Source organism: Indicator indicator, chromosome 30, assembly GCF_027791375.1.
Source record: "Indicator indicator isolate 239-I01 chromosome 30, UM_Iind_1.1, whole genome shotgun sequence".
NCBI lineage: Eukaryota > Metazoa > Chordata > Aves > Piciformes > Indicatoridae > Indicator > Indicator indicator.
Window position 1 is genome coordinate 691374 of NC_072039.1, and position 22627 is coordinate 714000.

The following is a 22627-nucleotide window of genomic DNA, read 5'->3' on the forward strand; positions in this document are numbered from 1 at the left end:
ATTAAATCTTTGCTAATAAATTATTCCTGATATTTGTACCCTGTTACAGAGCATCTTCCACAGCAACGCTGCCAGCTGAGTCCTCTTCCCTACTTAAAAACATCACAGACTGCACAAAGACAGCACTGGGCATTTTCTCTACCCACATCTGCAGAAAAAGGAAGAAACATTTCACACAGCAAGAGCCAGTCCTTGCAGCACCAGCTGGGACACAGGCTGTACCTCCCCCCGCCTCTGACTGCTAACACTTGTCCCAGAACACAGGTGTGGTGGTTCCTGTGCTGCTGAAGGCCACAGAATATTCAGCTCCACCTCACCTCCTGATGGCCACATGACAAGAACAAGCAGGACACTTGGGAAATTCGTTTGATGATCTGGAATGGGAGATGGCAAGGCTGCCTCTCAGGGGGGCTTTCATAAAGGGAAATTAAAGGAGGGGAAAACCTGGCAAGGAGCAAATCAAAGCCTTGTGGCTTTAAAGCAAGGGCCAGGAGTCAGCAGTGAAGGGCCCTCTGCACAAGGACTGTAAGAAGGCTACAGAGCACTCTGCTTGCAGTGCAGAGCCCTGGGTGCAGGGGTGAGGCCCCCACACCAGGGGTGTACTGCTGGTGGTGCTGAGACAGCTCCTCACTACCAGCACTGATTAGTGTTCTGCCTCCCCTTCTAGAAGCACAGAGCAGGTTAAATCCTCGAGCCAAAGGCTGTGTTGAACCCAAGAGACTGAAGTGGGACTCTGCCATTGCTCCTGCCAACAGCAGTGGGATGACAATGACAATGTTTGCAATGATTTCCACTTGTCCCCTTGGTGACAACAGCTAACAGGTACCAGCTGCACCATGGTGTCAGATCTCAAAGGAAACTGGTCTGCAGTTCAAACTGTTCCATCTATTCATAGGCTGCTAAGACAAAGAGCAAATGTTGCCCTGCCAGGGGCTGTTGGCTGGGGGGGCACAGGGCTGGCAGCCTGCCCCCCCATAAGGACTAGTGCATAATACTGTAACATAGCACGCAGAACACTGACACCTCCACCACCTGTGTTACCAGAGCAATCTAACCAGTTCCTCACCTGCTGCTGGTGGATGCTGGCCACTAACAGTTGGCAGATCCAAAGAGCTATCAGACATGACATGTTTAAGATCTCCTCCCACATCAGCCAGTTTCATGTCAAACTGCACAGACAGGGCGTCTTCAGAATCCTCCTTGCCCATGCTGCTGCCACCAATGGAAGGGAGATCCAGAGACTTGACTGAAGCAGAGTCTTCTTTGGCCTGCTTGAAAGCTGCCACCTTATCCACCAAGGACTTGTCCACGCTGTTGCAGGTGGAAGAGAACTTGCTAGAGTGAAAGTCAGCAAAGTCTTCATCACTCTTCACTGAAGAAAGGGTGGCGCTGTCCTTGGCCTCCTCAAAGACTGCTCCAGAGCCCTCCAGAGAAAGCTGTTTTAAGATGTCATATTTGGTGGGTGTAGAAGCAGTGGCAGAGCTCTGCCCACCCTTCCCTGTGCTGCCAGCTGAGGCAGGCTGAGAAACAGGAGCAGCCTCTAGCTTGAGTGCATTGTATTTGTCGTCTGATTTTTGCTCAGAGAATCCACTGCTGTTGTTGAAAGCCATAAAATCTGCAAAGTCATCCTGTCCACTGCCTGATGTGCAGTTAGAAAATGCCCCAAACAGGCTGAACTCTCCAAAGTCATCAGTCAGGCTTGAGTTCTTGCTGGGTGCTGGCTGGGCAGTGGCAGCTGGCAGGGGTGGCGGAAGGAAGGAGCCTGATTTTGAGGCAGGAAACGCAGGGGGAAAGGATGGCTGCTTGCTTTCTGCAGGAGAGGAAAAGAGATCCAAGTCTGCTAGATTCAAAGAGGACTTTGCTTGTGTTTGCTGTTTCAACTGAAGGGGCAGAGAAGGGAAGGGTGCAGGGAAAGTTTTGTCTTTTGCAGGTGGCTCTAGCGGGGAGACACTGTCCGCGGTTTTGAAATCGGTGAAGCCGTCATCGGCTCCCGCAGGCTTGGGCTCTGCAAGGCTATCTCCTGGGAACAAACACAGGGAGAACACAAGGGTGAGGCACCACAGTGCCCAGCACATGCATCATGCTCACACCATGCAAGCAAGCAAATAATTTCATGCAGTGTCAGATGGCTTTATGCAAACGATTTAAACAAAGGCCTCAGGGTGCAGTGTGCTGCAAACCCAACTGCTGGGAGCACACAGAGCTCAAAGCCAGCTGAGGGTCACTGCAGCAAACACTTCAGTCCTTGCTCAAGGTCACATCAAACTCCCTTTACACCATGACCAACAGCTTCCTGGTGGACAACAGGATGCCCAGGAGCCAGCAATGAGACCCTGTGGTCAAGAAGGCCAATGGCATCCTGTGGTGCATCAAGAGGAGTGTAGCAAGCAGGTCAGGAGAGGTTCTCCTCCCAGTCTGCTCTGCCCTGGTGAGGTCACATCTGGAGTACTGCGTCCAGTTCTGGGCTCTCCAAAGACAGGGACCTGCTGGAGAAGGGACAGCAAAGGGCTGCCAAGATGCTGAGGGGACTGGAACAGCTCTGTGGTGAGGAAGGGCTGAGAGAATTGGGGCTGCTTGGTCTGGAGCAGAGCAGCCTGAGGGGGATCTGATCAATGCTGATCCATACTCAAAGGGTGTGTGGCAGGAGGATGGCACCAGGCTTTGTTCAGCTCCCATTTAAATCTGTTGTGGTTCCCTTCTGACAGATTCACCCAAGCACACCACGCTGCTCAGTGACCAGCAGATGCAGTGCAGCTCAGGCACCTTCCAGCCTCTGCTAAGGCTGGCTCCAGGTTTGGTAAGCAGCCTGCAGACAGCTTTCCCATGAAAGTGAGAATGTTTAATCACCAGAGGTGCAGCTCTCCAGCTCAGCTCCCTGCTGCATGTACCACTGAGCTGCAAGAGGATTGGAATTCAAACCTGATTAAACATTAGGTAACAATGTTGTGATTTCATTTACATTAAATATTTTGCTGTGCTCATTTTCTCTGTTTCTTCCTGTTCATTTTTCATTCACAAATCAATTTCTTTTGAAGGCAAAAAAAAAAAAAAAATCAAAAAAAAAAAAAAATCAAGCTGTTTAACCCATTCACCAGCAGGTAGGGACTTAAACTGCTTGTCCTTTAGGTGTCCAATAAACAGATTTTGCTGTATTTCTGGTATGTTTCTAAAGCAGACATTTTAAATAAATATTTAATTAACATTTAATTCTTAAGCTGTGTCTCACTTTAAATGAGTTGAAGCAAGATTTAAAGGAAGTAGTAGCAAAGGACCATCTGCACCTGTCAGATTTGTCCATTCTGCCTCCCCTCCAAATCAGCTTGGCCCAGCATCACCACACTCAGCAAGATATTAGACTGCAGCTTAGGAAGAGATTCTTTGCAGGGAGGGTGGGGAGACACTGGAACAGGCTGCCCAGGGAGGTTGTGGATGCCTCCTCCCTGGAGGTGTTCAAGGCCAGGCTGGATGAGGCCTTGAGCAAGCTGGGCTGGTGGAGGTGTCCGTGCCCATGGCAGGGGGTTGGAGCTGGATGGTCTTCAAGGTCCCTTCTAACCCAACCCATTCTGTGAATCTATGAAGTTGTTATTTCTTATCAAAATTATAACACCACAGCAAACTAAACTTACTGATGGATTACAAACTTTTCCATTAGAAAGGGAAGCTGGTGAAAGGGTTAAGTGAGAGCGGTCAGACCTGGGGAATGGCAGACAGACTGACATTGCCACATTTATACCTACAGAGAGACACAACATGTTACTGCACTTCATGCACTTCATCCTGGAGGGACTGAGTTTGAGAACCTCATACAACATTTCAGGACTGTCAGAAATTACGTGCTTGAGACAAAGAATTCCATCTTGGAAAAATAAGGAGCAAGAATGAACTCAGGTTTTGTCCTGGAATCTAAGGTTGGTTTCTAATAATGAAACAATTCTGGAGCTAACAGAGCTCTGTGGGTGTCAGCTGAAGCCAGCAGCAGGTTTATCTTCTCTCTGGCCACTGATACTGCATGGAAGTCAGCAGAGTTGTTTGAGATTTTTTCCTCATCTGCTCACAAAGATGAGATGAGCACTTGCACTGCAGCAATTAGACACAGGTGGTCCTGGCCAGAAGCTCAGGGAGGCTCTGCTTTTGGAATTGCACAGATGTTGCACCTCCAATCTCATCTAGGTTTTCCTTTTCCCAATCAAAACCAGTCAAACACCAATTTCAAATCAAGTGATCAGATTCATCTTAGAGCACCAGAGACCATGAGGTGGTTAAATTCTGCTCAACAGAAAAAAAAAAAAAAAAAAGAAAGCAGCACTTTTGTCCAGAGCATCTTATTCTGTCTTCTGAGTCCTCATTTCAGCTCCAGACAGGGAAGTCATGGCTGCTCCCTCCCCGAAGGTGTTCAAGGCCAGGCTGGATGAGGCCTTGAGCAACCTGGGCTAGTGGAGGTGTCCATGCCAATGGCAGGGGGGTTGGAACTGGATGATCTTTGAGGTGCCTTCCAACCCAACCCATTCAATGAATTTATGAATATTATTTTCCAGTACAGTTCAGGAGCAGCCAGGAGAGATCCAGAAACACAATCCCTAGACTGTTCCAATCCTAGATTGCACTGGTTTGTGCAGTTGCTTAGGGAGGCAGAGGCACCATTAGAAGTGTAGGGATGGAAATTCTGCAGCCCAGACAGAACAGCTACAAAAAGCAGACTGAGAAGATGCTACAGCAAGTCCCAGTCTCACACTGCTTACCTAAGTGTTTGGTGTCTGAGGGCTGCTCCAGCTCACGGAAAGCACTGTACTTGTCTCCAGAATCTGGTGGACAGGAGAAAAGAAATGCACTTACACGCTGCTGTGATGATTTGATACTGGCATCATTGCTCTGGGTTTAAAACATTCCTGTTTTAACCAAGCTGTATGAAACACTGCCACAAATGCTCACAGGGGTTGATTGTTTTGCCCTTTACCTCCAAAAGTAGCTGAAGTAGCTGTGCTTTCCGAAGGCCACTCAGCTGCAATCCCTTTAAACACAGCATACTTATCAGTTGTGGAGGGTGCCTTATTACCTGGGAGTGGCATTAGCAAAGGAGGGACACTAAAAACAAAAGAGAGAAAAGCAAAGTTCTTGAATTGATCCCCAAGAAAGCCACATTTCCAGGGGTTGGACTGGATGAGCTTTAAGTTCCTTTCCAACCCAACCCATTCTGTGGTTCTGTGATGCCATTTTGCATTATACACTGCAAAATTAAGAGGATCAAGTGGAACCCCTGTTTGAAAAGAAGGAAAGGACAACTTTGAATGTCTGTCAGTGTAAATCAGCAAGTTTAGGCAGCTATCTCATCAGCAAAACAAGGATTAGTCCCCGAGTTACAGAAGCAAATCTTTCTGCACATAAACACACTCTACTTCCTACAGCAAACCTGCCATAATAACCTGACACCATGGCAGCAGCTGCTGCAAGATTCAGGAGACAGAGCCTGGCTCCCCCTCCACACAAGGCCCCTTATCAGACCTTGGCAGCTCCACAGAACAACATCCTTTACATATGAATGATGCCTTTTACCTCCAGTTTGTGTCATTCAATATGAGGCAGCTGAAATCCTCAATGAATTTCTCTGGTGATCTTCACCCTGAAGCAAGAATCTTTCCAGAGCCATTTAAATCTCCTTATCAGCAGCCTACAAGCACCACACCAGCCTAGGGCTGGCACACTGCTAATGATGGGCTGGGATGCTTGCAGCCAGGCAGCACCACCTCCAAAACACAGAGCTGCTGGAAACAGAATTCAATTTCCCATGGCTGCAAACCAGGCTATTAGATATGCAACCCTGGCCCATGTAATGGTTAATCAGCTGTGCTGTACAGACGGGGGGGGGTTAAGCAGAGCTCCATAAGCAATTAGATTAGAGCTCATTGTGACAGTCTGCTTTTACAAGTGAATAAAGAGCTGCTGTAAGAAGCCTCTACAGTCAGCCCATGGCTGGGGCTAGACTGCAGCACTTGCTCCATCCCTCAGGGAGCCCTCCCCAGCAGAGCAGGGGACTGGGGAAAGGAAAGAAGACACAAGGACTGACAGAGGGACTCAGACTGGCTTCAGCGGTGTGCCCAAGCCAACCTCATGAAGTTCAACGAGGCCAAGTGCAAGGTCCTGCAGCTGGACTGGGGCAATCACAAGCACAAATCCGGGATGGGTGAAGAATGGATGGAGAGCAGTCTTGAGGAGAAGGACTTGAGGGTGTCAGTTGATAAAGTCACCATGAGCTGGCCATGTGCTCTGGCAGCCCAGCAGGCAGCTGTGTGCTGGGCTGCATCCAAGGCAGGGAGAGCAGCAGGACAGGGAGGGGATTCTGCTCCTCTGCTGAGATCCCACCTGGAGTACTGCATCCAGTTCTGGTGCTCCAGCACAAAGACATGGAACTGCCGGGGAGGGTCCAGCCCTCAGATCATCTTCACAGCCCTACTCTGACAGTTCCAGACCCATGTTTGCTTCCTTTGTTATAATCCAGAATGAGATGCTGGCAGTGTCCCAGGTGAAAAGGCAGAGCTACTGGTGGCTGAATGAGCTTCCAGCTGAGGTTCAGCAAAAGTTGAAGCAATGGCCAGGGAAAGGACAGAAATTACAACCACCCTGTCACTGGAGTTCTCAGTCATTTAAAAAATTATGTCATGCTGTTTGCATGAATTCTGGAGTCCCTACTCAGGGCATGAAGAAAGACCTAAATGTGAGCAAATGGTCTGTATCAACTCCAGCAAACATGGCTCACCCCTTTAATGGAAGCACACAGCACCAGCTGCAGCACTGCCCTGCCCCAGTGTGCTTTTCCCAATAGCTCTAGGGAAGATTTTTCCTGAATGCACAGTGTGAGGGAACTTCAATTGCCTGTGCAGTATCTAAACACTTGAGAGTTTGTCTCCATACCTTGTAAACCCAATTTACCTCAGGATGCTGACTGGAATGCTAAAGCCTGGCCAGCCACCTAAGGCACATCAAATGCCATTTGGGATTCAGGAAGCCCAACTGTAGTGCAACAACCTCCAAAAGGAACTGTCAGAGTAGAAGTCAGCTGACCCCAGGAAATGACAGGCTCGAAAGCTACCCACAAAACAGGGAAACATTTCATTTCTTAAAAGAGTTCTAAAATAGTGAGGGGGTACAAATCAAAGATCTAATGCAAAGGTGGCAATCAGATCTGCTACCTGCTCCGCTGCTGTGAGCTGGCTGCTTTGGAGGAGCCAGATACATCCCCCTGGAAGTCAGCGAAAGAGTCATCCAGGGAGCCAGACTTGGAAGCATCTTGAAACTCCTGGAAGTCGTCATCTTCTGCTTTCACTACCTGAATCACAAACAACATTTGTAGCTGCTGTAAGTTGCTTACAAACATTTGTGAATTGCTCCAATGCTGTCTTTTCAAACTGTCACCCAGCACAGAGCAGCTAGGAGCAGCACCATCCACTGAAGAGTTAAAGACAAAGCAAGAGAAGGAAAAAAAAGCTTCCAACAGCAGTATGCAAAATGAGCATGGTCACTGCTCCCACTTTGCCTGCACCTCACCCAACTCAGAACACACACAGGGTGCAGAGGGGAACAACAGGTGGATAAGGAATTCAACTCTTGAACAGATTATTGACCATAGCCATGAAATCTCTTAACACAGAGCAAATGTCAATAACTTCATCATTTAAAATCAACACATAGAGCAAAAGCACCAGGAGAAATATATGCTGAAAAGGGATGCACCATATCTGCAAACAGCAAAGTTTCTCCCCCGGATGTTTTACAGTGCTGTAAACCAGAGGTTTTCCCAGCTCTCAGCTTCCCCTGACACCTCTGCTGTGTTTTCCAGCCAATGGAGCATGTGCAGTTTAACTCAAAACTCCTCCTGATTTGCACTACAGAATGCTAACTACAACTAAAATCCCCTTTCAGTGCAACTGGTGTATAATGGAGAACACTTTTGTTCCTCTTCTAATGCCACCAAAAAGAAAGTGCAATGAAAAAGAACATCCTCAGCAGCACAGCTTCCTGTTTGCAGATGTCTGTGCCAGGTTCCAGCTTCAATTTCTGTTGTTTACATCAATTCTACATCTCTTGCAAGAGGCTCATTCCCTTCCCAGCACAAGAGAGGTTTCCAGGCAAGAAGAGGCAGCTGACCTGGCCAGGTGGGTAGGGTGGCAGGAAGCCTCCTGCAGGCTGTGCTGCAGCTGTGCCCCCAGGGGCTGTGATGCTCATTCCCATCAGGGGCATGGGGCCAGGTGGTGCAGAGGGCAGCAGCGGCTGCTGGCTCACTGGGGTGGGCAGCGGCATGGGAAACCCGCTCAGGGTGGGCACAGGAGCAGCTGGGAACTGGTTCAGCACATCAGGACTCACTGCAGGTATTCCTCTCTGCAAGACAGAACAGCAAAGATGTCACCCATGAGGCACAGTGTCACCCACTGTCATCCCACACAACTGAGATCATGAAAGAGCAGGGTCCTGGCGGCACTCCAAGCAAAGCCTCCAAAGCAGAACAGGCTAGCAGGAGCCTGTCAAGGTGAATCCAGCTCAACACCCTGCCTGCTGGAGGTACAGAGCAAGCAAATGCTGTCAAATGCCTCTGCCCTACCAAGCTGGGCAGAGGCATTTGACAGCATTATGTCTGACTTTTAGCCAACGAATCCAGCAAGCGCTGGAGAGCAAAGCTGTACTGAACCTGGCATGTGCTGCATCATCCTTCCCACACAATCACCCCACAGGGAGCCTCAGCTTCCATCCTCACTGCTCAGGATCCTCTTGTCCTAGCTTCCACGCAGGGCTGGCACTCAAAAAAAAACTGCTAAGAGATGGCACTGTGCTGACAAAGAGTGGAAGCCTAACAGGAGCACTCCACTGGTGCAGGAGAAAGGCAGACTAGACAGTCACAGACTGAGGGACTCAGGAACTAGTGGGGTAGAGGAAAACAGATGTGTATGACCCAGAGGAAAACCAGCCAGTGTTTGCCACCACAAACACACACAGGGTTTTGGTGGGGATGGCTAAGGGCTATCCTCAACTGACCCTAAAGAAGGAGTAACTGAAATCATAGAATCATAGAATCAAGAAGGCTGGAAGAGACTTCAAAGATCATCGAGTCCAACCTGTCACCCTAAACCTCATGACTATCTAAACCATGGCACCAAGTGCCACATCCAATCCCCTCTTGAACACCTCCAGGGATGGTGACTCTACCACCTCCCTGGGCAGCACATTCCAATGGCCAACCACTCTCTCTGTGAAGAACTTTCTCCTCACCTCCAGCCTAAACCTCCCCTGGCACAGCTTGAGACTGTGTCCTCTTGTTCTGGTGCTGGTTGCCTGGGAGAAGAGACCAACCCCCTCCTGGCTACAACCTCCCTTCAGGTAGTTGTAGACAGCAATGAGGTCTCCCCTGAGCCTCCTCTTCTCCAGGCTAAACAGTCCCAGCTCCCTCAGCCTCTCCTCATAGGGCTTGTGCTCAAGGCCTCTCACCAGCCTCGTTGCCCTTCTCTGGACATGCTCCAGCAATTCAACATCTTTCCTAAACTGAGGGGCCCAGAACTGGACACAGGACTCAAGGTGTGGCCTAACCAGTGCTGTGTACAGGGGTACAATGAACTCCCTGCTCCTGCTGGCCACACTATGCCTGATGCAGGCCAGGATGCCATTGGCTCTCTTGGCCACCTGGGCACACTGCTGGCTCATGTTCAGGCGGCTGTCGACCAGTACCCCCAGGTCCCTTTCCACCTGGCTGCTCTCCAGCCACTCTGACCCCAGCCTGTAGCTCTGCATGGGGTTGTTGTGGCCAAAGTGCAGCACCCGGCACTTGGACTTGTTGAATGCCATCCTGTTGGACTCTGCCCATCTGTCCAGCCTGGCAAGGTCCCTCTGCAGAGCCCTTCTACCTTCTAACAGATCAACACCTGCTCCCAGCTTGGTGTCATCTGCAAATTTACTGATGATGGACTCAATCCCCTCATCCAGATCATCAATAAAGATATTGAACAGGATGGGGCCCAGCACTGATCCCTGGGGGACACCACTAGTGACAGGCTGCCAGCTGGATGTGGCACCATTCACCACTACTCTCTGGGCTCGGCCCTCCAGCCAGTTCCTAACCCAGTGCAGAGTGCTGCTGTCCAAGCCATGGGCTGACAGCTTGGCCAGGAGTTTGCTGTGGGGGACAGTGTCAAAGGCCTTGCTGAAGTCCAGGTAGATGTCAGTGTAGAGGAGGAAATTACAACCCCACCAAAGTTCCAAGGGTCGTTTCTCCTCTGGACTTCCAGAGTAGTATTTTGCTGCAAGTGGGCTGTGTTCAGCAGCCAGTGGCACACAATCAGGCTGTGAACTGCAGTCCCCTGCAGTGCTGGCCATACCTGAGTGACTGCTATCATGGCCAGCACAGCATAGAGCTCTTCCTTGGTCAGCTTCCCAGGGGTGGTACGGTTAGCCAAAGCCCAGATCTGTCCAAGGGTCTCTCTGGGCAATCCAGAAGACATCAGTATGGGGTAGAGTTTAGCTGTGTCTATTCCAGCAGGAGTCAAGGTGGTTTCTAAAATCTTCTTGTACAGCTCTGTTAGGAGGGAGACAGTAAATTGCATTATTGGATGGTTATTACAGACCAGTGTAACTTCAGTTGGTATAACAGAGCTCCTGCTCCATTCCAAAACAGGTTTCTCTGCTGAAACTGCAGGAGAATCCATGTAAAAGGTAGTTAGAGCAGCTTTATGTGTTTAAACCTCACGGTAATCAATACTTACCGCAGCATTTCATTTTCCATTTGCATATAGAAGATAAATAGCCTTAAGAAATGAGGCTGCTTAATTAGAAGCTAGGCCCAAGCCCAGAGTACCCAGGCAAGCAGCATTATCAGCAGTGCCACCTCCAGGAGCACAATCTGCTGTGATTACAAACTCCAGGTGACACATTTCATATGCCTGATAAACCCCCTGCTTCCCAAGAGATAAACCCCCCACAAATGTGAATGCATCTGCTGCCTGAAGAGCAGTGCTGGGGCAGGCAGCACAGTGCAGCCACACCTCCCCCTGGCCCACTTCCCTGCTTACCTGGGACCAGGTTCTCGTTGTAAATCCAGGGAGGCATCATTTGCTGCATGGGGTCCTGCGAAGGGAAGACTGCAACTCCTGCAGGTTTTCCAGTCAGGAAGAAAAGACAGACAGTGGTGTCAGAAGACAAAGATGCTGACTATCAAGGTCTCAGAAGCTAGACTGTAGCTGGTCAGGGTCATTTAGCATTTCAGGCAAAGATTTCAGACAGGAATCACTGTGCTCAGAGGAGAAGCAGCCACTGCAGGCATTTGTGCTTCAACAGGACTAAAAGGGCTTGGCAGTTAGTTACACACACAAGGAAACAAGGAGCTCCTCATCTGCACTCATCTCACTTTCAGCTGAACAGAGGCTCAGGTCTCACTGTCTTAAAACTTCACAGCAGCAGTTCTGTGCCATATCAAATGTAGTCTTCCCCTTAATGTATGCTGGCAGGGCTGCTTGTGGAGTAACTGAACTCATACCTGCCACCAGAACCAGTGTGCCACCAGCACCCTCTCCCCAGGGAAAACCACTGACAGCCTGTTCAGCTGAACACATTCACTGCCCCACATCTTCAGATCCAGAAGACATCCTCACTGTCTTCACCACCACAGGCTCTGCCACACCTTACCCCCTGTGAATTGGTTATTTCCTCCTCCACTGCATGGACTCTTCCCCTCAGCCTCAGGGGCTTACTTCCTATCTAGCTCCCTCTAAGCAGATTTTACCCTCATCTTGGATGGAGCTCTAACAAAAATCAGTCATTTTGGATCTCACTGTCTTTTCCAGTGCCCTTGCATTTCCTCATCTTCCACATGGATTCCCTCCTGACTGCAGTCTAATTTCTAACCATCCCACAACTCCAAGTACACTTTAATATAAGCAATTCCTTCCATCTCACCAGCCAAGTAAAATAAATTTGCTACTTCCTCCAGTCTCATTACTCTTCAGCTTCAACAACCCTTCCATACATTTCTGCCCCCTACCATTCTTGCTTCTCTCCCTTCAAACTCTCTTGATAAAATACAGTCCCTTTAAAATCAAATAATGAGAAGGGAAAGCAGTTCTCAGCCACAAACAAGTATCAACTGGCTAAGAGTTGTAACCTACCAAGATCTTATCCCCTCCAAGCTCAAAGATGAAAGCCCACCAGGACAGTGACCATCTTTAGGGATAAGTTCCCTTCAGTTAGGAGAGAAATCATCTCTTGAGAGCACATCTGCTTTTGTTTGCCCCCCAAGAAAGAGGACAGAACACTTCCAGACAGCAGACCTGATTAAACAAACATGTTAAAAGTGACTCCAGCAGGAAACTCACGTGGCAAAAGTTGAGAGCAAAAATCAGAGCTGTTACATTTCAGCAGTGAGCAGGAGGCACTGACACATAATTCAAGCAGGCATTCAGAGCAAAATTATGCAGGATTTCCCTTGGAATTAGTGCACAGAGTGTTAGCAGTCAAGCAGCATCCTATTAGATTGGAATTCTGTCAGACGTTTTGTTTGCTCACCACACTCTTCAACTGCTATGTTTTGTTCTGAAGCCTTGTGCACCTCAGCAGCACTGGCACCACTTTCATGTCCACCTACAACACCCCAGTCACTGTTGGTTACACTGGGATGAGCTTGGCTTGCAGCTGAGGCTTTGTACCCAACTTCAGATGCTTTAAGTTTGGATTGCTCTTGTTCAGATTCATTTGAGCCATTATTTAAGACTTTCTCCTCCAAGGCAGAGCCTGAATAAACATCAGGGGGAATGATTTATATTTCGTTATTAACCACCCAGATCCCAGTTCTACATTTCCAAGGAAAAGCATTGTTGGTACCCCTGAGGAGCTCCAAGGATGTCTGTCCCAGCTCAGACCACAGCACCATCTTGTTCCAGCACTTCTGCCCTTTACTTACCTTGCACACACAACAACTCCAACAAAGCCACAAAGAACACATCAAACTGTTTGCTGCATTAGGATTATTGCTGCATCATCATCTGGGCAACAGCAGAAGTGTCCAAGATCTGCAAAATTCTTCATCTCACTAACACCCATCCAATTCCCAAGAGAGGAAACACCCCAGTGCTCCACATCAGCATCAGTTTTTCCTTACACCACCATCCCAGCTGGACCTTCCTTTGCTACTCAGACTTAGGGAGATGCTTAGTACACAAGACTTAATTCACTTAAAATTAGCCCCATGCAATCTCTGGATCCATGTGTGACTTGCAGGGAAGGAAGAAAGGGACTTGAACCCTCTTTTCCCGTGGATCAGCAGATTGAGATTTCATTGCCTGTATATTCTTGCAGCTAGACTGAAAAAAGCCCCAACAAAATGAATGAAAACTCTGTGTAGGTCTATAGCAGAAGGTGATAGGTAAAAACCAAAAAGATACTTTGGAGTTACCTGGTTTATGGCTATGGGGTGAAGATGCAGAGGTGGGGAAGTAAGGAACCTGCCCAGTTGTATCATGCAGGGTGGGTATCACTGGAGTCTGGGTTGGAGGGAGAGGCTGGACCACAGCCTTTTCTGAAAGCAGCTGCCCAGCCTCAGAGGCAGAATGGAAAAGCTGGAAAGGCTGAGAAGAAGGCTGAGGCACCACTCTGGGGGTTTCAACAGGCCCTTGGATAAAGTCACTAAATTCTTCATCCCCAAGGAAAGCAGAGTGGGAAATGGATACAGCAGAATGGGATGGTGTGGAATGATCTGCAAAATGGAATGAACACACAATGCAAAGTGATGAGGAAAAAGGTTCCTGGGTGGGAAGGCAGGAAAAGGGGCAAATATAGGGCATACAAAGCAAATGGGTGAGGGCAAATAGCAGGGGGGGGCACAGCTTGGCAGGGACGGGAAGGGTTACTGCCATCATAACAAACACAGAAGGCAAAACTGAGCAGCCACTTCCAACCATGCACCTTCTGTCCCAGGGTTTTATGAGGCAGACATTTTGAAACTTGGTTCTTAACACTGCCTATGAAAATATTCTACTTGTTGTAAACAGAATGGGTCAGAACAAAGCAAGAGGTCATATTTCAAACTGGACTTCGTGGGCAGTCTGCTCAGAGGGCCTTCTCCCTGGAAGGAATGTGTTAGCCTCAGAAGCTCAGTGAGGTGTCATAAACCAGGAGAGAAACATCTCCTCATTGAGACAATCTTCTGCTTGATCCCTTCCACAGTCCCTCACTGAACAGAACTGGCACAGGATGGGCAAATCCACAGACACCAGAAGAGTCACTGCACAATCATCAAGAAGCAAACCCACAGTAGAGATAAAGATTTTCTCTAGAGACAAGCTTGTCTGGATAAGAGACAGAGCAAACTGCAGCCCACAGGAAATCCTTAGTAGGGATTGCTACAAACATAGTAACTGCTGAGAAGAGAACACAGGAGGCCTTGGTTTGACTGTGCCCAGGCAGTGGTACACAGGTGGAGCTGGCACAGCACCCTGAAGTCATTACACAAGATTTTGATCATTCTTAGAACTTGTACAGCACCTCTGGGCTTCAAAAGCACTCTGAAAAACATTAATTAATGCTTTGACTAGAAAAGAACAACAGATGATCAATTTCTGTCCTGTTTCCCTTCAAGCACAGCACATGAAGCTTTCTTTTAAAGATTTCATGTCTTCTGCTAAGAACTGCTCTCTAATACTTCACCTTCACAGCCTGGCCAAACAAACAGTTGCTAGAATGAACCTTTATTTACCAAGCAGTTCACCCACTGGCTTCTGCAGCACAACATAAAAGTCCTTCTTGGACTGAGTTCCCCCTGCTGAGCATTTCAAACATGGCAGCCTCGTTTGCAGCTGGAAGTGAGGAAAAGGACAAACCTGGCTTCTTGGGATGCGCTGCTGGCGTTGGATGCATTTTAGCATCTCTGGAGAAACCATCTAGGTTGCCTTTGATGGCTTCCAAGGCATCATCCCTGCTTTTCTCACCTGTCTGGAACACCACAGAACACATGTTGAAAAATACCCAGCACAGCTCAGCTGCTTTCAATACCCACACTTGCTCAGTACCAAACTGAGCAGAGCCTGCTCTGGATGAATCCCTCCTCTCTCCAGCAGTGCCCTCCTGGAGCACATCAACACCAACTCCCCTATTTAGAAAGCAAATCAAACATTTTTGCAGGCTACCTCATAGCAGCAGAGTTTCTCAGTCTTTGGACAAAGCTCTCTCACAGGAGCAACAGACAAACCTTACTTAGCTGTTTGCATTCTTGAGTTCACTGCAAGTGTCCAAAGCTTTGGACAAAGTTAACAAACAGGCAAGCAAACACTTTCTGTTCTGCAAAGCCAGTCTGTTCCCAAACCTCACACACCAGGTTGGTTTGCTTTCCAACAGCTGATTTCACTTCCAGCACCAGACTTTGTTTACACCAAGTGTGTGTACAGGACTGACTATTCCAGATGCCTTCCAAGATGTAACCTCATGTCTTATCTAAGTTCCCCTCTTATTTGCTTGTTGAAGGAGCCCATACAAGTAAAAGCCATCACCCACCCCAAAGACAACAAGACCCCAGGATTATGCAGGACATACCTTAGGCTTCACACTGCTTAGGAGCCTCAGCTTTTGCTTCTGCTCTTCAAACTGGCGTCGTTTTCTTTCCTCTTCTAAGAACTTCTGCTGGTGCTCAAACCTCTTCCTGAAGCAAAATGGTTTTTAAAAGAGACAAAAATAACTTTTGAGTACAATTTCCATGGCAAGACCCTTTTTAGTGTCTCACATTCATATGGCTGATGGCAGACATCTGCACTTCTCAGAGCTGTACGGCAGCCACTATTAACTTCAGAGATGCCCTTCAGTGGAATGCTCTCAGCAACATTCCTCAGCGCTGAAGGGATTCATTCTCTGCAGAAACTATCAGCATTTGGCTTTGTGGGGCTGCCTGCAAAACAAAGCTTCCCCTTAAAACACAGAGGCATTGCCCAGGAATCAGTAAAGTGTCACCTACTGTTGCTCCTCTGCAAACTGCTTCTGCATGTCAGGGCTGTACTGTGGGGCTGCTGGGCGCATTCCCAGGAACGGAGCTTGTCCCATGTAGGGCATTCCGGTCGCTGGCATCGGCCCCAAGGCCATGCCACCCTAGAACAGAACAAAACCAGCTCCAAGGTTGGGCATTTCTTCATAGAAAAAGCCAAACCAATGGCAATTGGAGAATCACAGAATGGCAGGGGTTGGAAGGGACCTCCGGAGATCATCCAGTCCAACCCCCCCTGCCCAGGCAGGCTCACCTAGAGAGGGTCACACAGGAACACATCCAGGTGGGTTTGGAATGGCTCCAGAGATGGAGGCTCCACCACCTCTCTGGACAGCCTGCTCCAGGGCTCCAGCACCCTTACATTAAAGAAGTTCCTCCTCATATTCAGATGGAACTTCTTCTGTTTGATTGTGCCCACTGCCCCTTGTCCTGGCACTGGGCACCAGTGAACAAAGCCTGGTGCCATCCTCCTGCCACCCACCCTTGAAGTATTGATCAGCATTGATCAGATCCTACTCAGGCTGCTCTTCTGCAAACTAAACATCCCAAATTCTCTCAGCCCTTCCTCATCACAGAGCTGTTCCAGTCCCCTCAACATCTCTATAGCCCTTTGCTGTCCCCTGTCCTTGAACTGGGGAGCCCAGAACTGGATGCAGTACTCCAGATGTGGCCTCACCAGGGCAGAGCAGAGTGGGAAGAGAACCTCCCTGGACCTGCTGGCCACACACTGCCAAAGTGCAAAGGAGGTGGAGCTCATCAAATGAGCCTAGAGGAGCAGAGGCTGAGCAGCTGCAGCACTAGGTGCTGGGCACTCAGCAGATGGCACTCTTCTCTCGCACTGAGCAGGGCAGGAGGGCTGCAGAAGATACTTTGCTCTTCTGCTCAAACACAGAAATCAAGACTTCAAATCCCCACAACTTCCTTAGGGAGCAGGAAGGTTGCACCATTGCAGTGCTGCCCATGGTTCAGTGCTGTTCTTTGGGGTTCTCTTGGGGTTTCTGTGTCCTGTCCTAAGTGATTCTGCTGTTACAAACTCCCTGACAGAGGTGCAACCCCAACACTGGCTGCTGGCTGCTCAGTTTGCAAACACAGCTTGTGCAGGAGGGCAAGGGAGGGAGACAGTCTGTGAAACAGCCAAGAGGAGACTTGTCTGAGCAAACTGCCTCTGGGTGAGAAACCTTCCCTGAGCTCCACTCTGCCACAGGTACAGCAGCAAAGCAGCCTGGCAGAGAAGCCTTTCCTCCTCTTAGCCATTCATTTTGTATTTGATATCAGGACACACAGGATGAGAACAAAAGCTGATTGTTATTTTTAGAGCAGCTCTCATTAAAATATCTTCCTATGAGAAGTTTCACAAAGTGAATCCAATAAATTCCGGGTGGGGTTGGGAAGGGAGGGCAGCAAGGTGGCAAGATCACTAAATGCAGTTTGTCACAGCAGCTCTGGCTAGAGAGCCAGGCCAAAACACTGCACCTCAGCAAAGTGCAAAGTTATACATAAGCACATCTGGTGCTAAACAGAAACCAAAAGATTACAAGAGAAAACACAACAGCAGCTACTCCTGAGACATTCTTAAGCCTGGGTTACCAAGAGCAGAGCCACAGCCAAAGTTACTACAGGCACAACAAGGAATGAAACACAGGAAGCAGGGCAGATGGGAAAATTAATCAAGGGAGAACATGCAGCACTCCAGGAGACTCCCTGCTCCTGGGAACAAGGGATCCAAAAACATTAATCAATTGCCACCTAGACTCAGGACACCTAACTCTGTTAACTCCAGCATTTGAGTTACAAGTGAGTGAACTGGTCCTGACCCATCAGCCTGTGCCCACAGTCACTTCTTATCATCCTACAAAGGTCTCATTTAAAGTACTATACAATAAGCCCCTCCATGGCAAGGACATGGAACCACAGCAGCAGCAGAAAAAGCAGGAAGCAAAAATCAGAAGGGCAGCAGAGATGTGCTGGGAGCCTTCTGAATTCTACTCACTTCAGTCCATAGTATTAGCAACCACACTTTGGGGTGGGTGGCCTCTTGCTGCTGCTTTTGTTGCCTTTCCCGTTCACAGGTCCTGCTTCTCAGCACACTTGGGTGTCACAACACCCATCATGAGCTGCACCTTTGGATTCTGACATCTCTGAGGGGCTCCAGCATCCAAGGTACTTGAAATAGCACTGCTGCTGTCCTCACACTACACCCTCGCTCCTCTTTGCTCCACAACAGTGAGCAATGTGTGCCAAACCCCCACTCTCCATCCAGAGCCCAGGGAAGCTTGGGGGATTCCTGCACTCACCAGAGCTGGCTTCACAGAGTGCTGCCAAATAGGAGGGCCCACACCAGACCAGTACCCTCCCTTCAGCTCCCAGCCACTTCCACCCTGCAGCTGGGAGGGTACCAGGGCACCAGCTGCCCCCTTGCAGAAAAGCACTTTTCAGTCACTTCCCATTTTCAGTCACACTTCTCATCTCAGCCCACATTTCATCTCACCTGCATGGCCATGGGTCCAGGGGGCATCTGAGATCCATAATTCATTCCCATCATTCCTGGCATATTGGACTGCACGACAGGAACCATGGGGAAGCCTTGCTGCTGCATAGGGATCATCCCTGCAAGGAAACAAGGTCAGCTCCCATGCCAACTTCTTGGGCTTTTCCCCTTTTTTTCTCCTTCCTTTGTTTCTCTCCCCTTTTATTTTCTCTCCTCTGTTTTTGCCTTACTAAAGCAGCAAATAAAAATCAGCTTTCAGTCTCGCTGGACCATTTGCGAATGAAAAATAAAAAAATACACCCAACTGTAGGCAGCCACGGGATTCTCTTAGCGTAGCTATAGGTCACTCTAAGGGAAGAAACATTTCTGAGGCTTTCCTGCTAACCAAGCTGATGAATTCTCCCAGCATCCTAAGGACTCTCTGGGGGTTTTTTCCCATAAGATTTTTCTGAAAGGGTCATTTCCAATTAATGAGATTTAATTAAACAGATTGAGTGCTGCTGATAATTGCCCATTTCTCTTGAAAGGGAAAACTTACACACTGGCAGCCTTTGAAGAGAAGTCTTGGGAACTAAATTCATCATCTCACAACACAACTTCCCTCTCTGACCTGGCTGGATAACCTGTCTGGAGGTTAATTAGCCTCTGCAGACAGGAAAGTGGTTACAGTGTCTGGACAAATCAAGTTGGAGAGTATTCACCCAGTGGATGTAGCCAAGTGGGTTGTGAATCAGTGCTTCCATACCTTGCATTTTGCCACCCTGGGAGACATTCACCACCATACATTTGCTGCCAGCACACTGTGAGATAATTCTAACTGTGAACAACTGCACATCAGACACCAAACCACTGCAGGAGGGATGTGCCAGCTCAGCAGCAATCCATAAATCAGTCCCTGAGACATTTTATGAGGAAACTCTCCACATTCCCCACCAGTTCTCTCTGTATTTTCCATTAATTAACCAGCACTGCAAGAGGAATGAGAACAAAGGTAATTTAAGGCTGAGGCTCTCCTATTGTATTAATACTTTCCACACAGGTTGTGACTCTTGTCCCAGGGTCTTGCTGTGCTTTGTAAATATTTACCAGGTCTTGCAACACCCACACAATATGGGTATGCACAGCTGGGAGATGAAGCATAAAGAGGTTAAATACCACACTCAGAATAACACAAAAATCTTAAAGGCAAATCCAGGTTGAAAATGGAGATGCAGGTTCCCTGGCTCTCTAAATCTGGCATCCTGGTAGCACTGCACTGCAAGTTCTGGAGGAAAGTCAGCTTAGCAGGACTGGGTGCAAGGGGGAAACCAGCTCTGGAGTGCAATCAGTCATCACACTTCTGAGCAGCAGCACTGAACTGCCCTGTTTTGGGTATTTGAATGCATCTGATTCACACTCCAAGTGTTAAGTCATACATACCTTGAGGAGGACCTAAACCACCACCGACAGGAAACATGAAGCTGGAGGAGGGAAAAGAGGAACATGGAAGTCTGTAATTGTAGTGCAAATATAAATGAGTGGAAAAGCCACCTTGGCTTGCACCTCAGCACCACCAACCAAAGCCTCCCAGCTTCTGGCCAGCACATCCATCTGCTCAGAGAAACCAGCCCCAGGACATAGAACAGGCCACTGGGGATCCCCACCAGCACAGTCATCACCATCACAGGCTGCACAGCAAGGAAGAAATAGCTCTAATCCTCCAGAGCAGCACTAAAATGGCTTTGACTCATCCACATCCCCCACAGGAGAACTTTGGCACCCACACAGGATGGTGACAGGTGAGGCTATTAGGCTAGGCCTTTGAGCACCAGGGGATGAATAAACATCTCTGACTCAGCAGGACCAACAACTGCACCAGACAATAGTTCTCAGCTGCTTAACAGCAGTTTGCTGCCGAGGAATAACGTGGCCACCAAACTCCACCACTTCTGCACTCTCCCCCCTTTGAAACACGAAATGTCACCAAATAATGGAGGGTCTATTCTCTCCATCACATCTCATGACAGGAAGAGTAGTGCCTTGGAAAAGATATTCACTCCAGTACCAAGGGCCAGGTGCACCTGGAGGAAGAACTGCTACAGCTTCAGCTGGAATGCTGATGGAAATTGCTAGCCCTCAAACAGCAGCATGTGCTGTGTGCCAACCAGCAAGAAAGGACCTCATTTACCACCCTCACTTGCAAGCAACTCTTAGAAACCCATGTCAGCAGTAATTCACCACACAAGAACCTCACTCAGCGTCCCAGGCAGCTATTACACCACAACACCATGAAAGAAGCAGGCTTATGGATATTCACTGCTCCTCAGCACAAGGGTGGATGGAAAAGCAGCTGCCTAAGAGGAAAGCAGCAAATGCAGTCACAAATGGCTGCAGACAGCTCCTCAGCTTCCAAAAGCCAACCTGGCTTATAAATGTAAAAGAGCTGTGCAACACAAGGCCCAAGATGAAATAAGGAATTTAAATTATGCATTCATCCAGGAGTAAACTGCACCTCCCCACTGCACAGACAGCAGATTACACAGTCACCAAGACAACCCATAATACTCTTGATTTCATCCTCTAACTCAAAGTCTCCTCAGTACTGCAGCTTCTTCTATTACTCTGACTAGTGCATGCTCATTTCTCCTTCCACAACCAACACACACCTAGACCTTCCATGGTGCCCAGGTCTTTAATCCTCAAGCACCACCATTTCTGGTTTCTCTCTTTGAAGCTCAGAGCAGATCCATGCTACCTCACCCCAAAAGAAGTGCTGGGCTTCTCTGGATCAAGTTGAGTTCACACAGCTCACACCATGGTCAAGGTCTATTCACTTTGGTCATTTTTAATCCCCTTCTCAGCACACAAATATAAACATCATGAAGACAAAGAGCTGACTGAAAGTCACGGAGGGACCCACAACCAAACTCCACTGATGGCCAGAAAAGCCTTGTCCCCCCATTCAGGGGCTGAACCAACTGAGCTTTGCCTGCATTTGGGTTCAGCTGGTCTCACTTTGCCTGCATTTGGGAAGAGCTCTCAGCACAGAGTTGCCTCCTTGGCCATCTGCAGCCTTAAAGCCCGCGCAGGTTCGGATGTGCAGAGCTTCTATCATAAGCCAGACCTGCAAGTGCAGCAGTTCTAGGCATGCTAAAAGCATCCCACTCTCAGCTTAGGCAGAGTGAGGAAACACTAAAAGTTGCTTCTGAAAAGCTCATGAGCATGGGGAAGTGTTCACAGCTTCACATTCTCCCTTCTGCTTGGGGAATCCACTCAGCAGGAACTCTTCCAAACCAGCAAACATAAATTGAACAAGGGAAGCAAGGCAGCACTGCCTGCTGGAAGCCAAGACAGGTCAGACTATGAAATATTTATCCCTTTCCACACAGGTCCTCATTTATTTATAAGCCTCTGTTAAAAAAAAAAAATCAACACAAAAACTTGCAGCTAATTAGAGGGCAGGGGAAGAGGAGCTCGTTAGAACTAGCCAAGCAAGCTCCTGCAGCTCAGCACCCAGTAGCTGCAGCTGGGATCTGCCACTGACCTCCCCCTGCCACACAGGCACCGACACAAACCTCACCACTTCTTCAGCAGCTTTCCTCCTGAACTGCTCTTTGGAGATGCCTAAAAAGTGCCCACACACATCCAGTTCAAGCAGCTGCTTCTCAGGGCTGGGAAAGCAAATTAGGGGACACTGATCTGTGGGATTCACTGGAAGAAAACCAGTACAGAAAACCACCCCTGGTGCTCCTGCCACTGGATGGTTGACACCAGAAGTAACTCTCCTTTAAAGATTCCAGTTAGCCTGGAATGCCTCAGGATGGAAGGGATCTCAGAGCTCATCTCCTCCAACCATGCCCAGGGACACCTCTCAACTGCTGCTCAAGGCTTCATCCGACCTGGCCTTGAACACCCCCAGGGAGGATGCAGCCACAGCCTCCCTGGGCAGCCTGTGCCAGACTCTCACCACCTTCCTACTGAAGAACTTCTTCCTCAGCTCCAGTCTAACCCTGCTCTCCCTCAGCTTCAGACTCTTCCCCCTTGTCCTGTCTCCAGACACCCTCATGAAAAGTCCCTCTGCAGCCTTCCTGTAGTATCCCTTCAGGTACAGGAAGGCAGCTCTAAGGTCCCCCTGGAGCCTCCTCCTCTCCTAGCTAAACAGTTCA

The 22627-nt window shown here is 48.7% G+C and overlaps 1 protein-coding gene across 6 annotated transcripts in view; it reads right to left on the reverse strand.

Annotated features, from left to right (window-relative positions):
• SYNRG (synergin gamma) overlaps nucleotides 1-22627 on the reverse strand; it is a 40678-nt gene that overhangs the window by 16176 nt on the left and 1875 nt on the right. For 2 of the 6 annotated variants that reach the window (XM_054394150.1, XM_054394149.1), the window contains exons 2-14: nucleotides 19902-19942; nucleotides 19791-19793; nucleotides 18483-18601; nucleotides 15968-16098; nucleotides 15553-15658; nucleotides 14844-14955; nucleotides 11046-11123; nucleotides 10356-10552; nucleotides 8140-8370; nucleotides 7185-7321; nucleotides 4955-5082; nucleotides 4740-4802; nucleotides 1067-2020 (exon numbers count right to left, since the gene is read on the reverse strand). In XM_054394150.1, coding sequence (XP_054250125.1) covers nucleotides 1067-2020; nucleotides 4740-4802; nucleotides 4955-5082; nucleotides 7185-7321; nucleotides 8140-8370; nucleotides 10356-10552; nucleotides 11046-11123; nucleotides 14844-14955; nucleotides 15553-15658; nucleotides 15968-16098; nucleotides 18483-18601; nucleotides 19791-19793; nucleotides 19902-19942 — 2300 coding nt within the window. Of the gene's footprint in view, nucleotides 1-1066; nucleotides 2021-4739; nucleotides 4803-4954; nucleotides 5083-7184; nucleotides 7322-8139; nucleotides 8371-10355; nucleotides 10553-11045; nucleotides 11124-12534; nucleotides 12760-14843; nucleotides 14956-15552; nucleotides 15659-15967; nucleotides 16099-18482; nucleotides 18602-19790; nucleotides 19794-19901; nucleotides 19943-22627 lie in introns of all 6 variants that reach the window. The other 4 variants (XM_054394147.1, XM_054394151.1, XM_054394148.1 and 1 more) reach the window with 4 other exon arrangements.